Raw genomic sequence first — 19591 nt, 5'->3', positions numbered from 1 at the left:
TAGAAAGCAGTTATTTTGAGAATGATGATGGCAACATATGTACAAATGTGCTTGACACAATTGATGTATGTATGGATTGTGATAAGAGTTGTATGAGCCCCTAATAAAATGATAAAAATAAAAATTAGAAAAAAGAGGTATAGCTATAAGCATGTATAAATATAAGTATATTAATTTATATTGAAAGTAATAGAGGCTAATGTACATATGTTTATATGTTGAGTATTAAGATAGCAGATGGACTTTGGGCCTCTACTCAAGCATTCCCTTAACATAAGAACACTTTGTTCTGATAACTTGGGACTCTCTGATACCTTCCCAACACAATTGCTGAAAACAATATGGGTGCATAGGCAAATGTGGTGAAGAGAGTGGATGATGTCTGACTATCAAAAGATAGAGTGTCTGGGGTCTTAAAGGCTTGAAGTCAAACAAGTGGCCATCTAGCCCAGAAGCAAATAAGCTTAGGTAGAAGAAGCACACCAGCCTGTGTGATTATGAGGTGTCAACAGGATCAGGTATCAGGTATCAAAAGATTCAAATCAAACAACTATATTCATGCAAACAAGGGGCTTGGAGTTGAGACCTAAAGCCCATCTGTAGACAATTGAATATCCCCCCACAGAAGGGTTAAAAGGAAGGGATAATTCAGCCAAGGTATAGTATAGCACCAATGAAACACGCATCATTCCTCCAGTTCCTGAATACTTCCTCCCCACCACTACTAGGACCCAGTCCTACCTTACAAATCTAGATAAACTGGAGGACACACATTGGTACAGATAAGAGCTCTGGACCCATGGAATTCAGGAAAGATAAAGCCCTCAGGAACAGTAGTGGGAGTAGTGATATGAGGGGAGGGGGAAGGGCGAGAAAGGGGGAACCCATCACAAAATTGGCCCTTACCCCAAAGGGGATGAATAACAGAAATGTGGGTGAAAAAATAATGGACAGTGTAAGATATGAAATAATAATAACAATACATAAATGATCATGAATTTATGAGGGTGGGAGGCTGGTGGGTGGGGAGGGAGGGGAAAAAAGAGGAACTTATACCAAGAATTCGAGTAGAAAATGTTTTGGAAGTGATGATGGCAACATATGTACAAATATTCTTGATAAAATTGATGTATGGAATGTTATAAGAGCTGTAAGACCCCCCCAATAAAATGATATTTTAATAAAATAAATAAATGAAATGATCTTTTAATAAAATTATCCTCTGGGGTATGGGGGATTTGTTGAGGCATGATTTATGGCCTAGTGTGTGGTCTATTCTTGAGATTGTTCCATTTGTGTTAGAGGAGAACCTATACTGTGTTTTTGTTCATTGGAGAATTCTGTATATGACTACAAGGTCATTTTTATTAATTGTATTATTGAACTTTTTTGTGTCTTTATTGAGTTTTTTTCGTTGACAGTCTGGGTTTCCTTGAGAGTGGTGTATTAAAGTTTCCTGCTATTGTTGATGTGTCTATATCCCTTTTCAAATCTGTAAGGATTTGATTGATGTATTTAAAGTGACTTTCATTGGTCGCATATATGTTTATTGTAGTTATGGGTTCCCTTGATCATTATGTAGTGTGCATTCTTATCTCTTATTATGTTGTTTGTCTTGAAGTCTATTTTCTAGCAGATTACTATTGCTACCCTTGCTTTCTTTTAGTTGGTGTTTGCTTGGTATGCTTTTGTCCAGCCTCTGATTTTTAGTTTATTCTTGTCTATATTTGTGAGGGGTGTTTCTTGTAGGCAGCATATTGATGGATTTTGTTTCCTTATCCATTCTGCTCTGTCTCTTTACTGGTGCATATAGTCCATTAACATTCAATGAAATTATTGATATGTAAGTATGTGTTACTGTCATTTTGCTGTATATGTTTGTGTTGTGTGTTTGTATGTGTGTTGCGTTTAGTTTCTTTGTTCTTGCTTGTTACTACCTTGCTTTGTCTGTTGCTGTGTGTGCTGGTTTTTGTGAAGAATTGTCTTGTTTGCTCGTCAGATTTGTGTGTTGTTGCCCTTGGTTTTTTTGCCATAGCAGTTATTGAGTATTTTTTTGTAGTTGTGGTTTTGTTTTTGTGAAGTCTTTTAGTTTATTCTTGTAATACTTTTATTTCTCCATCTTATTTGATTAATTATTTTGCTGGATATAGGATTTTAGGTTGACTATTTTTTTCCTCCAATACTCTATATACATCACTCCATTATCTTTATGCCTACATGGTTTCTGCTGAGAAATCTGAGGTTATTCTAATTGCAAAGGTTTATATGTAATGATATTTTCCTCTGGCTGTTCTTAGAATTTTTTCCTTGTGTTTGATGTTAGACATCTTGACTACAATACGCTAGGGAGTTTTCATTTTGGGATCTCTCCTGCCTGGGGTTCTTTCAGCTTCCTGAATAATTTCCTCATTTAGACATTGAGGAATGTTTTCTAGCAGGAGTTCTTGCACTATTCTCTGGATTTCTTTGCTCCTTTCTCTCCTGGAATTCCTATAATATGTAAGCTGTTCTTTTTAATTTTAGCCCACATTATTCTCAAGCTTTTCTTGGTCTCCTTTGCATTTTTGTTATTTGTTCTTCTTTTAGGTTGGAATCCTTAGATTTGTCTTCTAGTTCACGAAATCGGTTTCCATCTCTTCAATTATGTTTCTCAATTATTTTATAATGTGTTGCTCCTTTATAATGTTGTTTAATTCTGCTATTGTAGTGTTTTTGTGTGTGTTTGGAGTTTTTCTAGCAAGGTTACTAGCTTTTTTATTGTTTCACTTTTTCTCTCAGATTCTTCCTTCAATTTTTGCATAAGTTCAGTTATCATACTTTTAAATTATTTTTCTGGTAAATCTACAGCCTGTGCAGTTTCAGGCATTACATTTAGGTCTGGTTAGTATTCAGTTATTTATTTCTATTTCTCGTGTTTTTTGTGTGTGCACCAATATCTTCTGTTGTTTTCTTGACATCCTGGAGTCACTATTAGGGGATGTTAGGGAGGTGGTGTTATGTGGGATTGATTAAGTCTGTTCAGTGTGGTGATGAAGTTTGTGTTACGTATCTGGGGGACAGTGTTAGATTAGGTGTTAGGGGAGCGATCAGAGAGTGGGAAGGAAAGTGGTAGTGGACAGAGAGAGGAAGGAACAATAGCAAAAAAAAGAGAGGGATCAGATAGTGTTAGGTAGTAGGTTAAAAAAGGGAAATTACATATATAAAAACTGCTATGATGGAGGAATGGGTAATAGTATTTGATACAAAAAAGATTTTAATGTAAGAATAATGTCAGCTTTAGGGTTTATGAGGAAGAAAAAGAAAGAAAATGTTTGAGAAGAAAAGGGAAATGCAAAGATAGGTTAATAGTGCTATGAAATAAAACTAGATATTTAGATCAAAGAAAGGAAAAGGTAAGAGATGAAAGTTTAAAAATAATACTAATACAAGAAAAAATACTAAAGATGCTGGACAGCTGTTAATGTAGGTTTGTTTGGGATCTAACTTTTCCCAGAAGCTTTGTCTCTGTTATATATACATATTGCCCCTCTGTCCTTATGTATACATACAAATGGGGAAATCCTGATTGAGGATGAATCATAAGAATAGTGCACAATTTTGTTTTAAAGAGGGGATGGGTATAAGAATGAGAGAACACAGCAACAGCAACACCAGCAAAATGAGCAGCAGGGTCCCACACTTTGCCGGGGAGTCAGGACTGTGTGCAGCAGAGGACTTGTAAGCAGTTGGGGTCAGTGTCTGGTAGTATGATGTTTTACTACCTTGTGATCTTGTAGTGTGTCAGAGTAGGGTTGAGACTAAGGTTTAGTGGAATGATTTTGGTGTCTGGTATGGCTGTAAATCCTGTATTCTTGTGACTTAAATTAATTATCTTGAGAGAATTAGACCTCTGGTAAGTCAAGCCAGACGGGGGTGGGGGGTGGAGGTGGGGGTGGTGGATTTGCTCTTTTTGGATGGTGGGGTTGACCAAGTGAGGGTGGGAAATGTGGTCTATACATGCCACCTAGCTAGGTGGCCTAGAACGGCAGGATAAAGCAACAATCTGCTCAGAGAGCACATGGCTTGTGTGAGAAGCTTGTGGTACTGACTAGGGGTTGGAGTCACAGACCACCTTAGGATAGCTAGGTATGTTCACCATGAGTGGCCCCTGAGCCCCTAGGATTACAGTCTCTGTCTCAAGCCTAAACTCCTTGCCTGGAGTGCTTGGTAAAACCCCCCACCCCCACACAGTTTCTACTTGTTTTATTATGCTAATACTTTGTTAATGAACCAGGTGTGTGCTCCCTGCCACTCAGAGTAGTTTAAAAAGAGAACGTGTGTGTGTGTGTGTGTGTGTATGTGTGTGTGTGTGTGTGTGTGTGTTTAAGAAAGGCTTCAAAGGAGCTGTATCTCAGGAAAGCTGGGTTAGTTTTGCCAAGTTTGGCTGAAGCTCCCTGGATTTGTGTGAAGAGTTGGTCTGTTCACTATGCCTGCTCCAAGCTGCCTTGTAGAATTATCCACATGAGATTCACTCTTTTCAGATGATGGGGGTGGAGGAATGGGGGTCTATACCTTCCAGCTGCATATGTAGGCTAGGGGAGAGGAATAAAGCCTCAGAGGGCAGGTTGCAGTTGCAGTTTCTATTTGTATTGCTATGCTAATATTTTGTTAATGGAGCAGGTGCCTGTTGGCTGCTACCCAGAGAAGTGGGGGTGGGGGTGGGGAAATGACTGTGTATTTTAAGCTTTTTGGGGTGTCTATACCTCAGGGAAGGGGGTTTAGTTTTGCTGAGTGAGGATGGAGCTTTCTGGGCTTGTGTTCACTATTTATGCCAGTCCCAGGCTGCTCTATAGATTTATCTCCATGCGGCTTGATAAGCTGTGGAAACACAGCGGGCTATCAGGGATTTAGGGCTGTGGAGTATGTACAGGAGTTCTTGGCCTGGGCAGAGAGCCAAAGCTATTTATACTTTTATCTGCTCCAGGCTAATCCCATAGTATTACATCCCTGAAGCTTGACTGCTTATGCACTCAGCTGGTGAGTGCCATTGGGACAATAACAAAGGGGAGTCATGGGCAGATGTTGCTGCTCTTTAATTTTAATTAATTTGTGTCTGCTTGTCTTTATGCCGATAATCTGTGGTCTGTATGTGTAAGATATCCCTCACAGTAGCTCTTTTGTGCTGTTCTCTGCAGAGTTCCTCCCATGTGTGCTATGCACAGTTTCCATCTAGCACTCTCTAACTGGAAATCAGCAAATACCTTTTTTCAGTAACACAAAAGGCAACAATGTACATGGACTTCTCTAGATGGAATACACAGAAATCAAATTAACTACATCTGTGGGAAGACAGGATAGAGAAGCTCAATATCAGCAATTAAAATCAGGACAGGGACTGACTGGAACAGACCATCAATTGCTCATATGTAAATTCAGGTAAAGCTGAAGAAAATTAAAACAAATACATGAAACCCAAAATACGACCTTTAGTCTATCCCACCTAAATTTCAACAACCTCTCAATAACAGAGTTGATGCATTGAACACTAATGACAGAAGTCCTGATGAGATGTGGAAGGGCATTAGAACATTTATGAAGAAATCAAAAAGTTATTAAAAACACAGGAAAGAAAAGATCAAAATGGATGTCACAAGAGACTCTGAAACTTGCTCTTAATCATAGAGTAGCTAAAGCAAATGGTAAAAATGATGAAGTCAAAGCGAGCAATAATTTCAAAAGGCAGCTCAAGATCACAAAGCCAAATATTATAATGAAATGTACAAAGACCTTGAGTTAAAAAAAACCTAAACAGAAGAACACACTCAGCATATTTTAAACTGAAAGAACTCAAGAAAAAAATTCAAGCTTCAAATTGCAACATTGAAAGATTCTATGGACAAAATATTGAGTGATACAGGAAGCATCAAGAGAAGATGGACATGGAGGAGAAAATGCATTCAGGGGGCAAGTTAACACCTACAAAACACACAACACTCCTCTGATTCTTTAATCCTTCCTCCCCCCACTATTATGATCTCAGCCCTACCTCGCAAATCCCACTAGACTGGTGTACATTCTGTGGCACAGATGATAGCTTTCAATATAAGGAATTCAGGAAAGACAACCCCAGCCCCCCGAATCAGTAATGGGAGTAATGATTCCAGGAGGGTAGGAGAGGGGAAGGGGGAACCGATAGCAATGATGGCAGAATAACCCCCCTCGAGGGTGATGAGTACTAGGATAGTAAGTGAAAGGATAGAATGGGCAGTGTAAGATATGTATAAATAATATTAACAATACATAATATATTAAGGATTTGTGGGGGTGGCAGGTGGAGAAGGAGGGGAAAAATAGATATCAAAGGACTCAAGAGGAAAGATAATGTTTAGAAATTGTTGGCACCAACAATTGTACATATCCTCTTGTTATAATGGATGTATGGATTGTTATAATATATGTAAGAGACCCCAAATAAAAGTATTTATTTTAAAAAGAAGGGAAATAATACACAGAGTTACTGGACCAAAAAGAACTAGTTGACATTCCACCATTTCAGGAGGTAACATATAAACAAGAATCAGCGGCACTGAAGGAAGAAATTCAAGCTGCCCTGAAAGCATTAGCCAAGAACAAGGTTCCATGAATTGATAAAATACCAATAGAAATACTTCAACAAGCTAATGAAGTACTTGAAGTACTCACTTGTCTGTGCCAGGAAATTTGGAAGACAGCTACTTGGCCAAGTAACTTAAAGAGATTCATATTTGTACTCATTCAAAAGAAAGGTAACACAAGCACTCTGCCCATACCTCTTCCAAGACAGATTTGTTTGTCTTTTTAGCAGTTCATAGTACTTCAAATTCTCTCTATCATCAAAATTCAAATGCATCAATTATTCTTCAGTCTTCTTTATTCAATACCCAACTTTCAAATTAATATGAAGCGACTAAAAATACCATGGATTGAGTCAGGCACAACAACAAAAAAATCCTTGCTTTTCAATACTCTAAAGAGGTCTTATACAGCAGATTTGTCTTGTGATCTCTTCACTGCTGCTTCCATGAACATTGAATGTTAACCCAAGCAAGACAAAATCCTGACAACTTCAGTATTTTCTCCATTTATCATGCATAATGTTACCTATTGGTGGAAATTAGCAATCAGGTTGCAATTTGATGACCTCATTTGGAGGTGTGAAGAAGATAAATAACTTGCTGGAGTTGGTACGCACAGACTCTCTCTGCTTGTCTCACTGCGAGACATTCCTGTTGACAAGCCACATGGAGGCCCCTGATGGAACAAGAGCCCTGGAGCTGGAGGAGCCACATGGAGACCCACACCAGAGCTGAGATGCTTCCACCGCCACTGGATCCACAAGACTTTCCACCCACTGGCCTGTGATCTACCTGCATTTGGCATCATTGCATGTGTTGTGTGTATCTGAAGAGGAAATTATAGACTTGGTTGTTGTCTTTGGCTATTCCTGTTTGAAATTATGAAAATGAATGTTGTTAATGTATATTTGGAACTCGGTGTACAAAATCACCACTTAAAGTTCTTTATTACACATTTGAGTCTCCCTGGATTTGTTTCTTTATTCTACCCAGACTAACACAGTGCTCCTTAGAGGCAAGGATGAAGAGACTTTGCCTTACATACTTTGGACATGTTATCAGGAGAGCCAGGTCCCTGGAGAAAACATTATATTTGATAAAATAAAAGGACAACTAAGGAGAGGAACGCCCTCAAGGATTGACATCATGGCTGCAATAATTTTCATAGGCAAAGGAAAACTTGTGAGCATGACACAGGACCGTGCCTTGTTTCATTCTGTTGTGCACAGGGTTGCTATGGGTCAGAAGTGACATGATGGCACCTCAACAACAGCAACAGCATTATTCTAGGAAACCTTCCTGACATAGCCACCTTTATATAGTCCTTGGTTATATCTACTTCAAGATGGTTAGGTGCCATTACTGATACAAAGGAGAAATTCACAAAAGAAGGTATTTGTCTCATAAAATCACTTCAGTGTCAAGTGAATGGCTACAGTCTGTCATTATCTATTCAAAAATACATCCAGTGCTAGGTAAGCTAGATATCGTATGCATTTTTTAAAAGAATTTTTTTAAAAGATAAGGTCATTCTTCATCTTCCTATCAGTGTTGATGTGCCCAGCAGCCTTAGGAGAAATGGGTGTTGAAGGGAAAGAGAACGCCTGTGGCAAAGAATGTGGGATGGGGATGAGACAACAGGAACTTTGGGAGATTGAAGCCCTATTGAGGAAAAAAGGGGACAAGGATTCTTACAGCAAGGTGATTTACAAACACAGACGTCGGAAGACTAGAATGTTCATAGCAGTACTAATAATAACCAAAAAGTAGAAACAACCCAAATACCTATTGTGATAGTTTGGGGTGGTTTTTTTTTGCCAACATGGCATCCATAAGAACATATGGGTGGAGTCTAACTTCCCAATCAGGTGCCTCCTTGTGGGCATGGCCTGGATGATCCTGGGAACTTTCTCTCTCTCTGCCTTCACCTTCCTGTTAACGCCACATGGGGACCTGCGAGAGCCCTGGAGATACATCCACCACCATAGGGTTCATGGGACTTTGCACCCACCAGCCAGTGATGTTCCTGTCTGTGGTCACCCAAGGGTATATCTAAATCCAGGATTCCAGATTTACCAATGGTTCAATGGATTGCAAATGGGGGTGGGGGTGGGGGCAGCAGGGAGGGCTGCCAACCTCTAATTCTTCCTTGGCCTTTGCTTGTGTGTCTGATATATAATACGAAGGTGATTTTCTAAAAAGCTTTCTTAAAAACTACATACTTTGCTAGGCTAGTATCCAGCAGCCATTCCAACAGTAAAATGGGACTTTGGTATAAAAGAGGTTGATACTGAATTGCTAACATTCTCACAGCCTCTGTTTTTCTATCATAAATACCAGGAGATTTCTTGAATGTGGACTCTCCATATGGCAAGCAGCTGCATAAACACCCATTTTGAATCACTGCCCAGCATTCTTGTAGCTGAACTTAAATCACGCTTCCAGTACAAAGTAACTTCCAGGGAGTCGCAACTCCGTGTACAAAAAGGGACCCAGGCAAGTCCCCTCTAAGTGCCTGCTTGTTCAGATATGTGCTAACCTTCACAATAACATTGAGAAGAGTAGGTACTATGTTAGCAGTTTTTTGTTTGTGTGTGTGTGTATGCGTGCTTCTGCTCTAAGGGCTCCGTGGTGTAATGAACAATCTTAGTCCTGAATCATTTTCCAGCTTGTGTGGACAAAGTGTTGAGCCCTGGGAGCCAGCTATCATGCTCCTGAGAACCAGGCCAAGGCACTTATTTTCTCTGGGCCTGAGTATATTAGTAGCAAAAAAACATGAAACATCAAAGGTATTTTCCACATCAGGTTTACAATTTTCCCATTAACCTACTTTATGTATCTAACTTTCTCATAGAAACTATTCTAAAATATATTCTTGTCTGATTAGAGTGAGCTGACATATAAAAGGATGTTTATCACGCAATCCAAGAAGTTCTGCAGAAGCACACATTGAATGCCTGTGTCTTCTCGTGTGTGCATTTTTATTTTTTACTATTATTTTTTTTAATGAAAATAAAGGTTACACTTTTAATTTTTCATGAAAGTAAATTGTCTAAACCTTTCCTTTGCTCATGAAGAAAGGGCCTAGAGACGCCACACAATTCCTTACTCAGTGCTTAGAGGGCAGCATGAGGCACCACATCCTCTCAACTCCCTGTGGCCCACAGGTTCCAGGCTGTCTGGGCTAAGCACCATGTGGCTACTGAACACTTCCTGGAAAGGCACACAGGGCTAGTAAGCCCAACTGGCACATCCACATGGTGTTCCTTCACATGCTTTCTGCTATTAATTTAGAGGTATTTGAGGTTTAAAATTATACCAGCTCTTTCCATGTAAAACACGTAGGTATACATTTTCTCACAAAATTTGTTTTGCTGAATTAGTAATTCCATTTCTCTGTAAGTACTAGCTGAAGTGTTTGGTTTGGATTGCTTTTGTGTTTGGGTGTGTTTTGTTCCATCCAAACCTCTCTCTCAGTGGAATGGAAGCAGTGACCTCACACAGGGAATGTACTAACCACTCTGTAAGGCTGGTGTTTGACAAACAGCAATGTTTTTGTCCCCACAAGACCTCATCTGATAGGAGCTCAATTTGTTTCAATCCAGCAAACATTTGCAGTCCTCATGAAGGCCTTCTTCCTAAATACCTCCACTCTATAGTCCCTCACAGTTACCCTGTTACCCCTGCCCATGGGATCCTGATTGGCCATCAGACTGGAAATGTTTGCAAACAAAGCATCTATAAAGATGCTCTACTGTCCTTTCGCACAAGCCTCGGGCCTGTGAGCACATAGCAATTCCATCTACAGAGTTCAAAAGCAGGGTTGTGGGGCAACAGTGGTTATAATTCTGTCTGAAGTGGGTGTGATGATGGCATGGGACTTTGGTTTAACTGAAATACCCCTTCCAGGTTTCCATCTCTACACCAGGCAAAAAAGAAAATGTACATCTCAAAGCATGTCCCAAAGGTGCTTAGTTTCTCTGCAGTGGCCCTACAATCTGTCTTTACAAGAGTGTAAAAAATCTTTTGTTTTAAGATTTGGGAAGATTCTTAGGCTCTCATTTCTTCTTAATATGATTGTATGTTCTTTGGTCAGATTCCAAGTGCTGTTGTTATCATTGGTGTTAGGACCTCACAGCTGAGCTTAACAATATTACCCTGCTTCCCCCAAAATAAGGCAGTGTCTTATATTAATTTTTGCTCCCAAAGATGCACTAGGACTTATTTTCAGGGGATTTCTTATTTTTCCATGAAGAAGGATACGGGACACATTTATTGTTGAACCAAAAAAATGGAAATGTATTACCTGTATACACTATGGTAGTAGTTGTCATCACAAACCAGCATAACCAGACAAACTGTGAATCCTACAGTATCAAGAATTTCTTGTTACTACCATTATTTCCATGTACAACAATCTATGGTACATTTACTCATTTATTCTGTGACCGTCATATTGTCTTCTGGAACATCATCATAACAATCTAAACCCTTATTTTCTGGGAGGTCTTATTTTTGGGGGGGAGTGCCTTATATTTCAGCGAGAGGCAAAACTGAAAGTAGGTCTTATTTTAGGGGGATGTCTTACTTTCGGGGAAATGGTAATTAAGGTATGCTAAATGTCCCTAGGACCTGCAATAAATAATATAAACAAATAGTCATTTTGTTGAAATGCAAGGAAATTGTGAAATTTAACCTCATTTTCCGGTGTTTTAAGCAAATACTTTTGAGATCACATCTGGGAATTGATTATTATCATCAAAGCATGGAGCCTAAATTTTTTTTGGTAATTTTAATAGTCTTACTAACATAATCCACATACCATACAATTCAATAGTTTAAACATATTAAAAAGAGTTGTGCAATCACCGTCATAGTCAATTATAGAACATTTTGTTCATTCTTCTAATCATTATTATTACTTCACATTTCCCCGTAATCTCCCCTGCCAGAACGCTAAGACTATTAATTCAGTTACTGTCTCAGATTTATCTCTCCTGGATTTCATATAAATAAAAACATTTTTAAAAAATCAAAAAACAAATCCAACAACAATAACAAAGTAAAACAAACAAAAAAACCTCAACCAAAAAGAAAACAGAAAATAATAAAAACTAGAACAACTTTTTTTTTCTGTATATGAAATCCAGTTGGGGGGACAATGGGGAGCTAATAACAATGAATACAAGAATAAAATTATTTAAGATCGATTGTAGTGCTGATTGTACAACTCTCCTTGATGTGATTGAGGTGATGCATTATGTGCTAAATGAACTCTATGCCAATAAAACTGTTCTTAGGACTTTAAAATGGGTCAAAAAGGAGAACAAATGATAAGGTGTGTCATCTGTGTCCACCACATTAGTACACAAATGATGTATGTACAGATTGTGATGAGTTGTATAAGCCCCTAATAAAATGATTATTTAATTTAAAAAAAAAAAGAAAAGGTGTGAAATTTTAACCTAACTCTTGTTAGGTGCCATCGAGTCAGCTTTGATCCATAGCAATCCTATTCATAACAGAACACGAGACTGCACAGTCCTGAGCCATCCTCACAATGTTCCTGTGCCTGAGCCACTGTATTAATCCATTTCACTAAGGGTCCTCCTCTTATTCACGCCCTTCCATCTTACCAAATATGATGTACTTCTCCTGGGACTGGTCTCTCTTGATAATATGGCCAAAATGTGTTAGACCTAGTCTTGCCATCTTGCCTCTAAGGGTCACACTGGCCTTGCTTTTTCTAAAACAGATCTTTTTGTCCTTTTAGCAGTCCATGGTACTTTCAATGTTCTTCTTGAATATCACAATTCAAGAGCACCTATTGTCCTACAGTCTTTATTCAATGTCCAACTTTCATTTCTATTGCACGTGATACAATGGAGAATACCATGACTTGAGTCAGTTACACCTTAGTCTTCAAAGTAACATCCTTGCTCTTAAATATGCTAAAGAAGTCTTGTGCAGATTTGCCTCATGCAATATGTCTTTTGATCTTTTGACTGCTACTTCCATGAGCATTAATTGTGGGTCCAAGAAAGACGAAATCCTTGACAACCTCAATCTTTTTTCCATTTATCATGATGCTACTTATGGGTCCAGTTGTGAAGATTTTGGTCTTCCTTACATTGAGTTGTAATCTATACTGAAGGCTACAAACCTTGATCTTCATCAGCAAATGCTTCAATTCCTCCTCACATTTAGCAAGCAAGGTTGTGTCATCTGCATATCTCAGGTTGTTAATAAGTCTTCCTCCAATCCTGATACTACATTCTTCATATAATGCAGTTTCTCTGATGATTTGCTCATCATATAGTTTAACAAGTATGCTAAGAGGATACAACCCTGATGCACACCTTTCCTAATTTTAAACCATACAATATTCCCTTGTTCTGTTCAAACAACTGCCTCTTGATCCATATGCAAGTTTGGAATGAGCACAATGAAGTGTTCTTGAATTCCTATTATTCACAAGGTTATCCAAGGTTATTATGGTCCACATCATCAAATGCCTTTGCATAGTCGATGAAACACAAGTAAACATCTTACTGGTATTCTGTGCTTTGAGTCAAGATCCATCTGACATCAGCAATAATATCACTTGTGGCATTCATCAGACATGTGAGCATGGCCAGCATATGAGCATCCATGGTGGCTAGTAGAGCCCAAAAGTCCTCACAGAGGCTCCATTAGAAGGCTTGCGAGGTTAAATGATTATGGTCAGGTCGATACCAGGTGACCTAACACTAAGGAGAAGACAACTTACCTATCCCCAGTCCAGCCATGAGAAACTATCAGATAAACTCAAATTAAAGTACATGCTACAAAATGCCTAACCAGAACTTCTCAAAACTATCAAGGACATGGAAAACAAGGAAAGACTGAAGAACTTTCAAACTAGAGGAGACTAAAGAGACAGCAAATCAACTACAGCATGGATACCTGGAAGGGTACTGGATCCTTCCATGGCATACTAGCAGTCATTAGCAATGTATCATAGTCTGTAAGATGTTACCATCAGAGGGAACTGGGTGATGGGTACCAATTCTGTACTATCTTTGCAACTTCTCTGTATATAAGAGTCACTCCATATAAATCTTTATTTACAAAATAGAGTCTAATGGCTGTTGTAACTAGACTATTATAGTAGTATAGTAGAAAGAAAATTAGCAGTAGGGTGAAGTGAGGGCATAGATAGTGGCAGGAAGCTCTGGTAAGGCTGTCAGTAGCACGGCAGGAATAGAGATGGCAGGCAGTGTCGGTGGAGATTCTTCCTGAGTAGTTCCAAGATGCGCATATATGGATGATAACCAAAATGCCAAATTCACTTCAAAAATGTTTCAATTAATCACAGTGGGCAGTGTTCCTCCCTGATAACCCCTGGGCTTCTTACCCAGGATATGACCACAGCTGAAAAACACAAGTCCCACAGCTACCACTTCAGTTTCATGTCCTTTCATGCAGGAGTTCTGTGTAACCATTTCTTCTTCCCATGTAGGAAAAATATCCAAATATCGTGTATCTCCCAGAAGGCGCCACCTCTAACTACATGGGGATCCAGAGTGCCAGCCATGCTGGGTAAGTCCATGGCAGGTAGGCTCAGGGAAGCCATGGGGGTATATCATACCTGAGCTCAGATATCAGAATGAATTTGGCTCCTCCAGCTGATTGACCCTAGGCATCTGTTGCAGACCAATTGTATCCTCTTGTCTGTACTCTTGTGGTTCCTATGTTTGCTATATTGTTCTACTCAAAATGCAGGCTATGTCAGGATATAGGTCTGACCAGGAAGGATGAGAAGAAGCCATCCTCCAATGTTAGGGGTGTGAGGGGAGGAAGGAGAGTGGTGGGTATCTTCTCTCTTCCCCTATCAGAGATAGATAAGATGCAGTTTGATCTTTTCGTCATATTTTAAGATGCATATCTAAATGTATTTTACCTCATGCAGACTTGAATTAATAATTGTTTGGAGGCTACAAATAGATGACAAAGGGAAAGTTTTGCCAGTGCTGGATCTTTTAACCAAAATTCCACAACAAGGTAATCTCAAATTATATCTAAGACTCCTGATACAGATATTCTGAGATAATGTCTGAATTAGATGAAAGTTTCCACAGCATATCATTGTTCCATTTAACAAATCATGTTTTGTTTCATCTCATTGATTGTAATCTCCATGAGGTAACATTGTTTATTCCTCTGTTTCCTGTTTCCACTTCTCCTTCTCCCTAACTCTTCTAAATTTTGTTCTTGGGTAAATGCTGCCCCTTTGATTTCACATGGTTGATTATTTTTAAACTGTGCTTAGCTCCCTAATGTTTTGTTCCCTTATTTTACCTGTCTATTATTTGGATGAAAATTCATACACAGGGGTAAATTTGATTCCAGACCTGAAGAGTACCTAAGGGCCATAGTCTCACGGGTTCCATCAACCTCTGCATGTGCACAATCAAGTTCTGAAATTCCCATTCTTCTCAATGCTATCCATAGTTTGTTATTTTGATTTTATTTTATTTTTCATAGTTATTAACCACATAGTTGAATGTGTTTACATTATTAATAGAACACAAGTAAACATTTTTCTTGTATCCTCTGCTTTCAGCCAAGATCCATATCATGCCAGCAATGCTATCCTTTGTTCTACAACCTCTTCTGAATCCAGCTTTAATTTGTGGCTACTCTCTGTTGATGTAATGCTGCAACTGTTTTTGAATGATCTTTAGCAAAAATTTTCTACCATGTGATATCAGTGGTATTGTTAGAAAATTTCTGCATTCTGTTGAGTCATCTTTCTTATGAGTGGGTATAAATTTACATCTCTTCTAGTCAGTTGGGCAGATAATTGTCCTCCTAATTTATTGGCATAGGTGAGTGAGGGCTTCCAGTGCTTCATAAGTATGTTGAAATATTTCAATTGGTATTTCATCAATTCCCGAAACCTTGGTTTTTGCCATTGCCGTCACTGCAGCTTTTTGCCTTCAGTATCATTGTTTCGTAATTACATGGTACCACTGAAATGGTTGAAGGTCAACTAGTTCTATTTGGTACAGTGACTCTGTGTATTCGTTCCATCTCCTTTAGAAGCTTCTTGGATCATTCAATATTTTGCCCATAGAATCTTTCAATATTGTATCTTGAGGCTTGAATTTTTTCTTGAGTTTTTTCCATCTCAGCTATGCTGAATATGTTCTTCCTTTGTGGTTTTCTAACTCTGGGTTTGTACACATTTTATCATAATACTTTAGTTTGTTTTTTCTAGTTGCCCTTTGAAATATTTCTGTTCAGCTCTTTGACTTCATCATTTCAACTACTTCCTTTTTCTTTTTTTTAAAAGTTTTATTGGCACTTCATCCACATATCATAATATTTAGTAGTTCCATCAGACCAAGAAGAATTGTACAATCATTACTACAATCAATTTTAGAACATTTTGTTCTTCCTTGAACTCCTTGTTATTCATGTAATTATTTTTTTCAATTGTGGCAAAAATCTACACAACAAAACATTGTCCCATTCAACCACCAACAAATTCTACATGCATAATTCACTGTATTGGTTATACTCTTTGTGTTGTACAGCCATTATTGATATTCCTTTTCAAATTGTTCCACTATCATTAAAATCAATTCAATACCCCCTAAGCAAAAACACTTCCTCCTTCAACCATGGTAACCATTGGTCAACTTTGATTTCTTTTTATTTCTTAGTAGTTTTCTTGATACAATATTCACATATCATACATTTCCATAGTTAAATCGCTTTTTTAAAAAAAGCATTTTATTGGGAGCTCTTACATTCCTTAACAATCCATAATTCAATTAGATCAAGTATAATTGTACAATTTTTATCACCATCAGTTTCAAAGCATTTTCTTTCTTGAACTCTTTGATATCAACTTCCCTTTATCCCTTCCCTCCCCCCACCTCCAGGAACTCTTATTATTATGTTAGACTATACATTATTATTATTTTGTCATCTTACACCAACCAATGTATCCATCCACCTAAAATTCTGTTATTCATTCCCCATGAATGGGGTCATGCAGTCATAATTGCTATCAGTTCCCCCTTCCTCCTATTCCCTACCTCTTGTCTCATACCTTTAGGAAATCATTACTCCCCTTACCGTTTCTGAAGGATATATCTATCTTGGAATTCATGCATCAAACTATATTAATTATACAAATGAACATACTCAGGTATAACAAGATTAATTAGGTAAAACCAAGACCATAAAGTAGGGGGAGACATATTAAAGAACTAGGGGATAGTTATGTGTTTCATCAGTGCTATGCTGCACCCTGGATATATCATCCCTTGCGTGTGGCCTTTCTGTAAGGGACTGTCCAATTATCTTACAGGTGGGTTTTGGGTGTCCAATTTGTCTATGCTCCTTCATGTCAATTTGATTGTTCATGATGTATGATTGCTCATACATAGACAAATACACTTATCTTTATATATTTACATATATACATAGCCATATTCATACTATATATGTAATTTCTGATACCTATTCCTATTGAAACGTCATGATTACACAGGCCGGTGTTCTTCTTCCATCTGGGCTTTGTTGCTTCCCTGCTAGATGACCGCTTGTTTATCTTTAATCCTTTAAGACCCCAGATGCTTTATCTTTTAATAGCAGGGCACAATGAGCTTTCTTCACATTTGCTTATTCATTTTGTCTTTAGCGATCCTATCAGGAAGGTGAGTATTATACATTGACACATTACTAGAACAAACCATTTTTATACTGGGGTAAGATTTTAAGTAGAGGCCCAAAGTCCTTCTGCTTCCTTCTTGTATTTACATAAATATACATGGACAAATACACCCATCTTTATATATTTATATATTTACATATATACATAGCCATACTTATACTATATATATAATTTTTACTTTCAGGTTTCCTCCTTTGTGAATCTTCTGTTCAAGTCTTTTGCCCACCTCCTCAGTGAGCTGTTCATTTTTTTTTCTTGTGGTAAGGTTTCAGGGTCCTGTAGATTTTAATAATAAGACCTCTGTCTGATATGTCATTACTAAATACCTTTTTCCAGTCATAGGTTCTTAGCTTTGTTTCACTTTTTTATTGATGATCCTGGTAGTTTGGGATTTTACCTCCAGATCTGTGATCAACCTTGAATTTGTCCTTGTGTATGAGGTGAGGTAAGGGTCTTGCTTCATTCTTCTGCAGGTTGATATCCAGTTTTTCCAGCACCATTTGTTTAAAAGGACACTGCTTCCTATATGATTTTTTATTTCTCTTACCAAAGATCGGTTGTGTGTATTCTGCTGTTTTTATCTCTGAATTTTCTGTTATTATCCATTGGTCCGATTATCTCTCATTATACCAGCATCATGCTGTTTTGACAATTGTGGCCCTATAAGTTATTAAGTTAGGTAAAGGAAGCCCACCCATTTTATTCTTCTTCTTGAGGAGTTCTTGTCCAATTCTGGGCTTTTTCCCTTTCCATATGAAGTTGGTAGTCAGTTTTTCCATTTCTTTAAAAAATGATGCTGGTATTTGTATCAGGATTGCATTGAATCTATATAGTGCCTTAGGTAGGTTTGATGTCTTTAAAATATTGAGTCAACTGATCCATGGGCATGAGATTTTTTCCATTTTTGAAGGTCTCTTTTGGTTTCCTGTAATAATGTTCTGTAGTTTTCCTCATACAGAACTTTTTTTGTTGTCGTTGTTAAATATATCCCTAGAGATTTCAATGTATCTTTGGCTACTGTGAAGGGTACCACCTTCTTGATCTCTTTTTCTGTAATCCCATCAGTTGTATATAGCACTCCAATTGACTTATGCTTGTTGATCTTGTATACTGCCACTCTACCCTATTCCTCTATCACTTTCAATATTCCTATTGTGGAGCCTTTAGGGTTCTCAATATATAGAATCATATCATCTTCAAATAATGATAGTTTCACTTCTTTACCCAGATTAATACCTTTGATGTCCTTCCATTGCCTTATTTTATTAGCTAGGACTTCCAGGATGACATTGAGTAAAAGTGGGAACAAGGGCATCCTTGGCTTAACCCCTTTTCCAATGGGAATATTTTCGCCTTTTCTCCACCGATTGTAACGCTGGCTGTTGGCTTTTCATATATAGCTTGTATTTACTTCCAATCCTATCTTCTTGATTGTCTTAATTAGCAATAGGTGCTCAATGTTGTCAAATGCCTTTTCTGCATCTATTGATATTATATGGTTCTTGTACTTTTTCTTGGTAATGTGGTTGATGTTATTTATTTTTAGATGTTGAACCATCACTGCATCCCTGGTATGAATTCCACTTGATCATGATGAATTATTCATTTTATCTACTTTTGTATTCTATTCACCAAAATTTTCTTAAGAATTTTTGCATCGATATTCATTAGTGATATCAACCTGTAGTTCTCTATTCCTGTGAGATCCTTACCTGGTATTGGTATCAGTGTTATTCTAATTTCACAGAATGTGCTTGGGAGTTTACTGTCCTTTTCTATGCTCTGGAAGAACTTGTGTAGAATTCGTGTCAGCTCTTCCCTTAATGCTTGGCAGAATTCTCAGAAGCCATCTGGGCCAGGACTTTTTTAGTTGGTAGTTCCTTTATAACATTATCTATGTATTCTTTTGCTATAAGTCTGTTCATGTTCTGGACGTCTATATGAGATAATATGGGGTTGAGGGTGGTGGTTTTTCCAAGTATTTATCCATGTCTTCAAATTGTGATATTCATTGAAGCACAGATCTTTGTAGTGCTCTGTAATTAGTCTTTCCATTTCAATAGGGTCCTTTGTAATTTCCCATTTCATCCCTCATCCTTGACAGTGATGTCTGTTTGCTCCTTCCTATCTTTTGTTAGATTTTCCAATGGTTTATCGATTCTGTTAATCCTTTCGAAGAACCAGCTTTTTACTGCATTGATTTTTCACATTGTTATCTTGTTTTCCCAACTCATTTATTTCTGCCCTGATCTTCATTATGTGTATTTAT

The 19591-nt window shown here is 37.9% G+C and overlaps 1 protein-coding gene across 1 annotated transcript in view; it reads left to right on the top strand.

Annotated features, from left to right (window-relative positions):
- LOC105979931 (centromere protein P) overlaps positions 1–19591 on the top strand; it is a 369435-nt gene that overhangs the window by 332460 nt on the left and 17384 nt on the right. Inside the window, exons 6-7 of the mRNA XM_013008632.2 lie at positions 14095–14174; positions 14545–14636. Coding sequence (XP_012864086.1) covers positions 14095–14174; positions 14545–14636 — 172 coding nt within the window. The remainder of the gene's footprint in view (positions 1–14094; positions 14175–14544; positions 14637–19591) is intronic.

Source organism: Echinops telfairi, unplaced genomic scaffold, assembly GCF_000313985.2.
Source record: "Echinops telfairi isolate 266 unplaced genomic scaffold, ASM31398v2 ScPeMD7_7430;HRSCAF=8468, whole genome shotgun sequence".
In the NCBI taxonomy this organism is placed as follows: Eukaryota; Metazoa; Chordata; class Mammalia; order Afrosoricida; family Tenrecidae; genus Echinops; species Echinops telfairi.
Note: the sequence above shows the minus strand (reverse complement) of the source record. Positions and strands in the feature narration are given on the sequence as shown.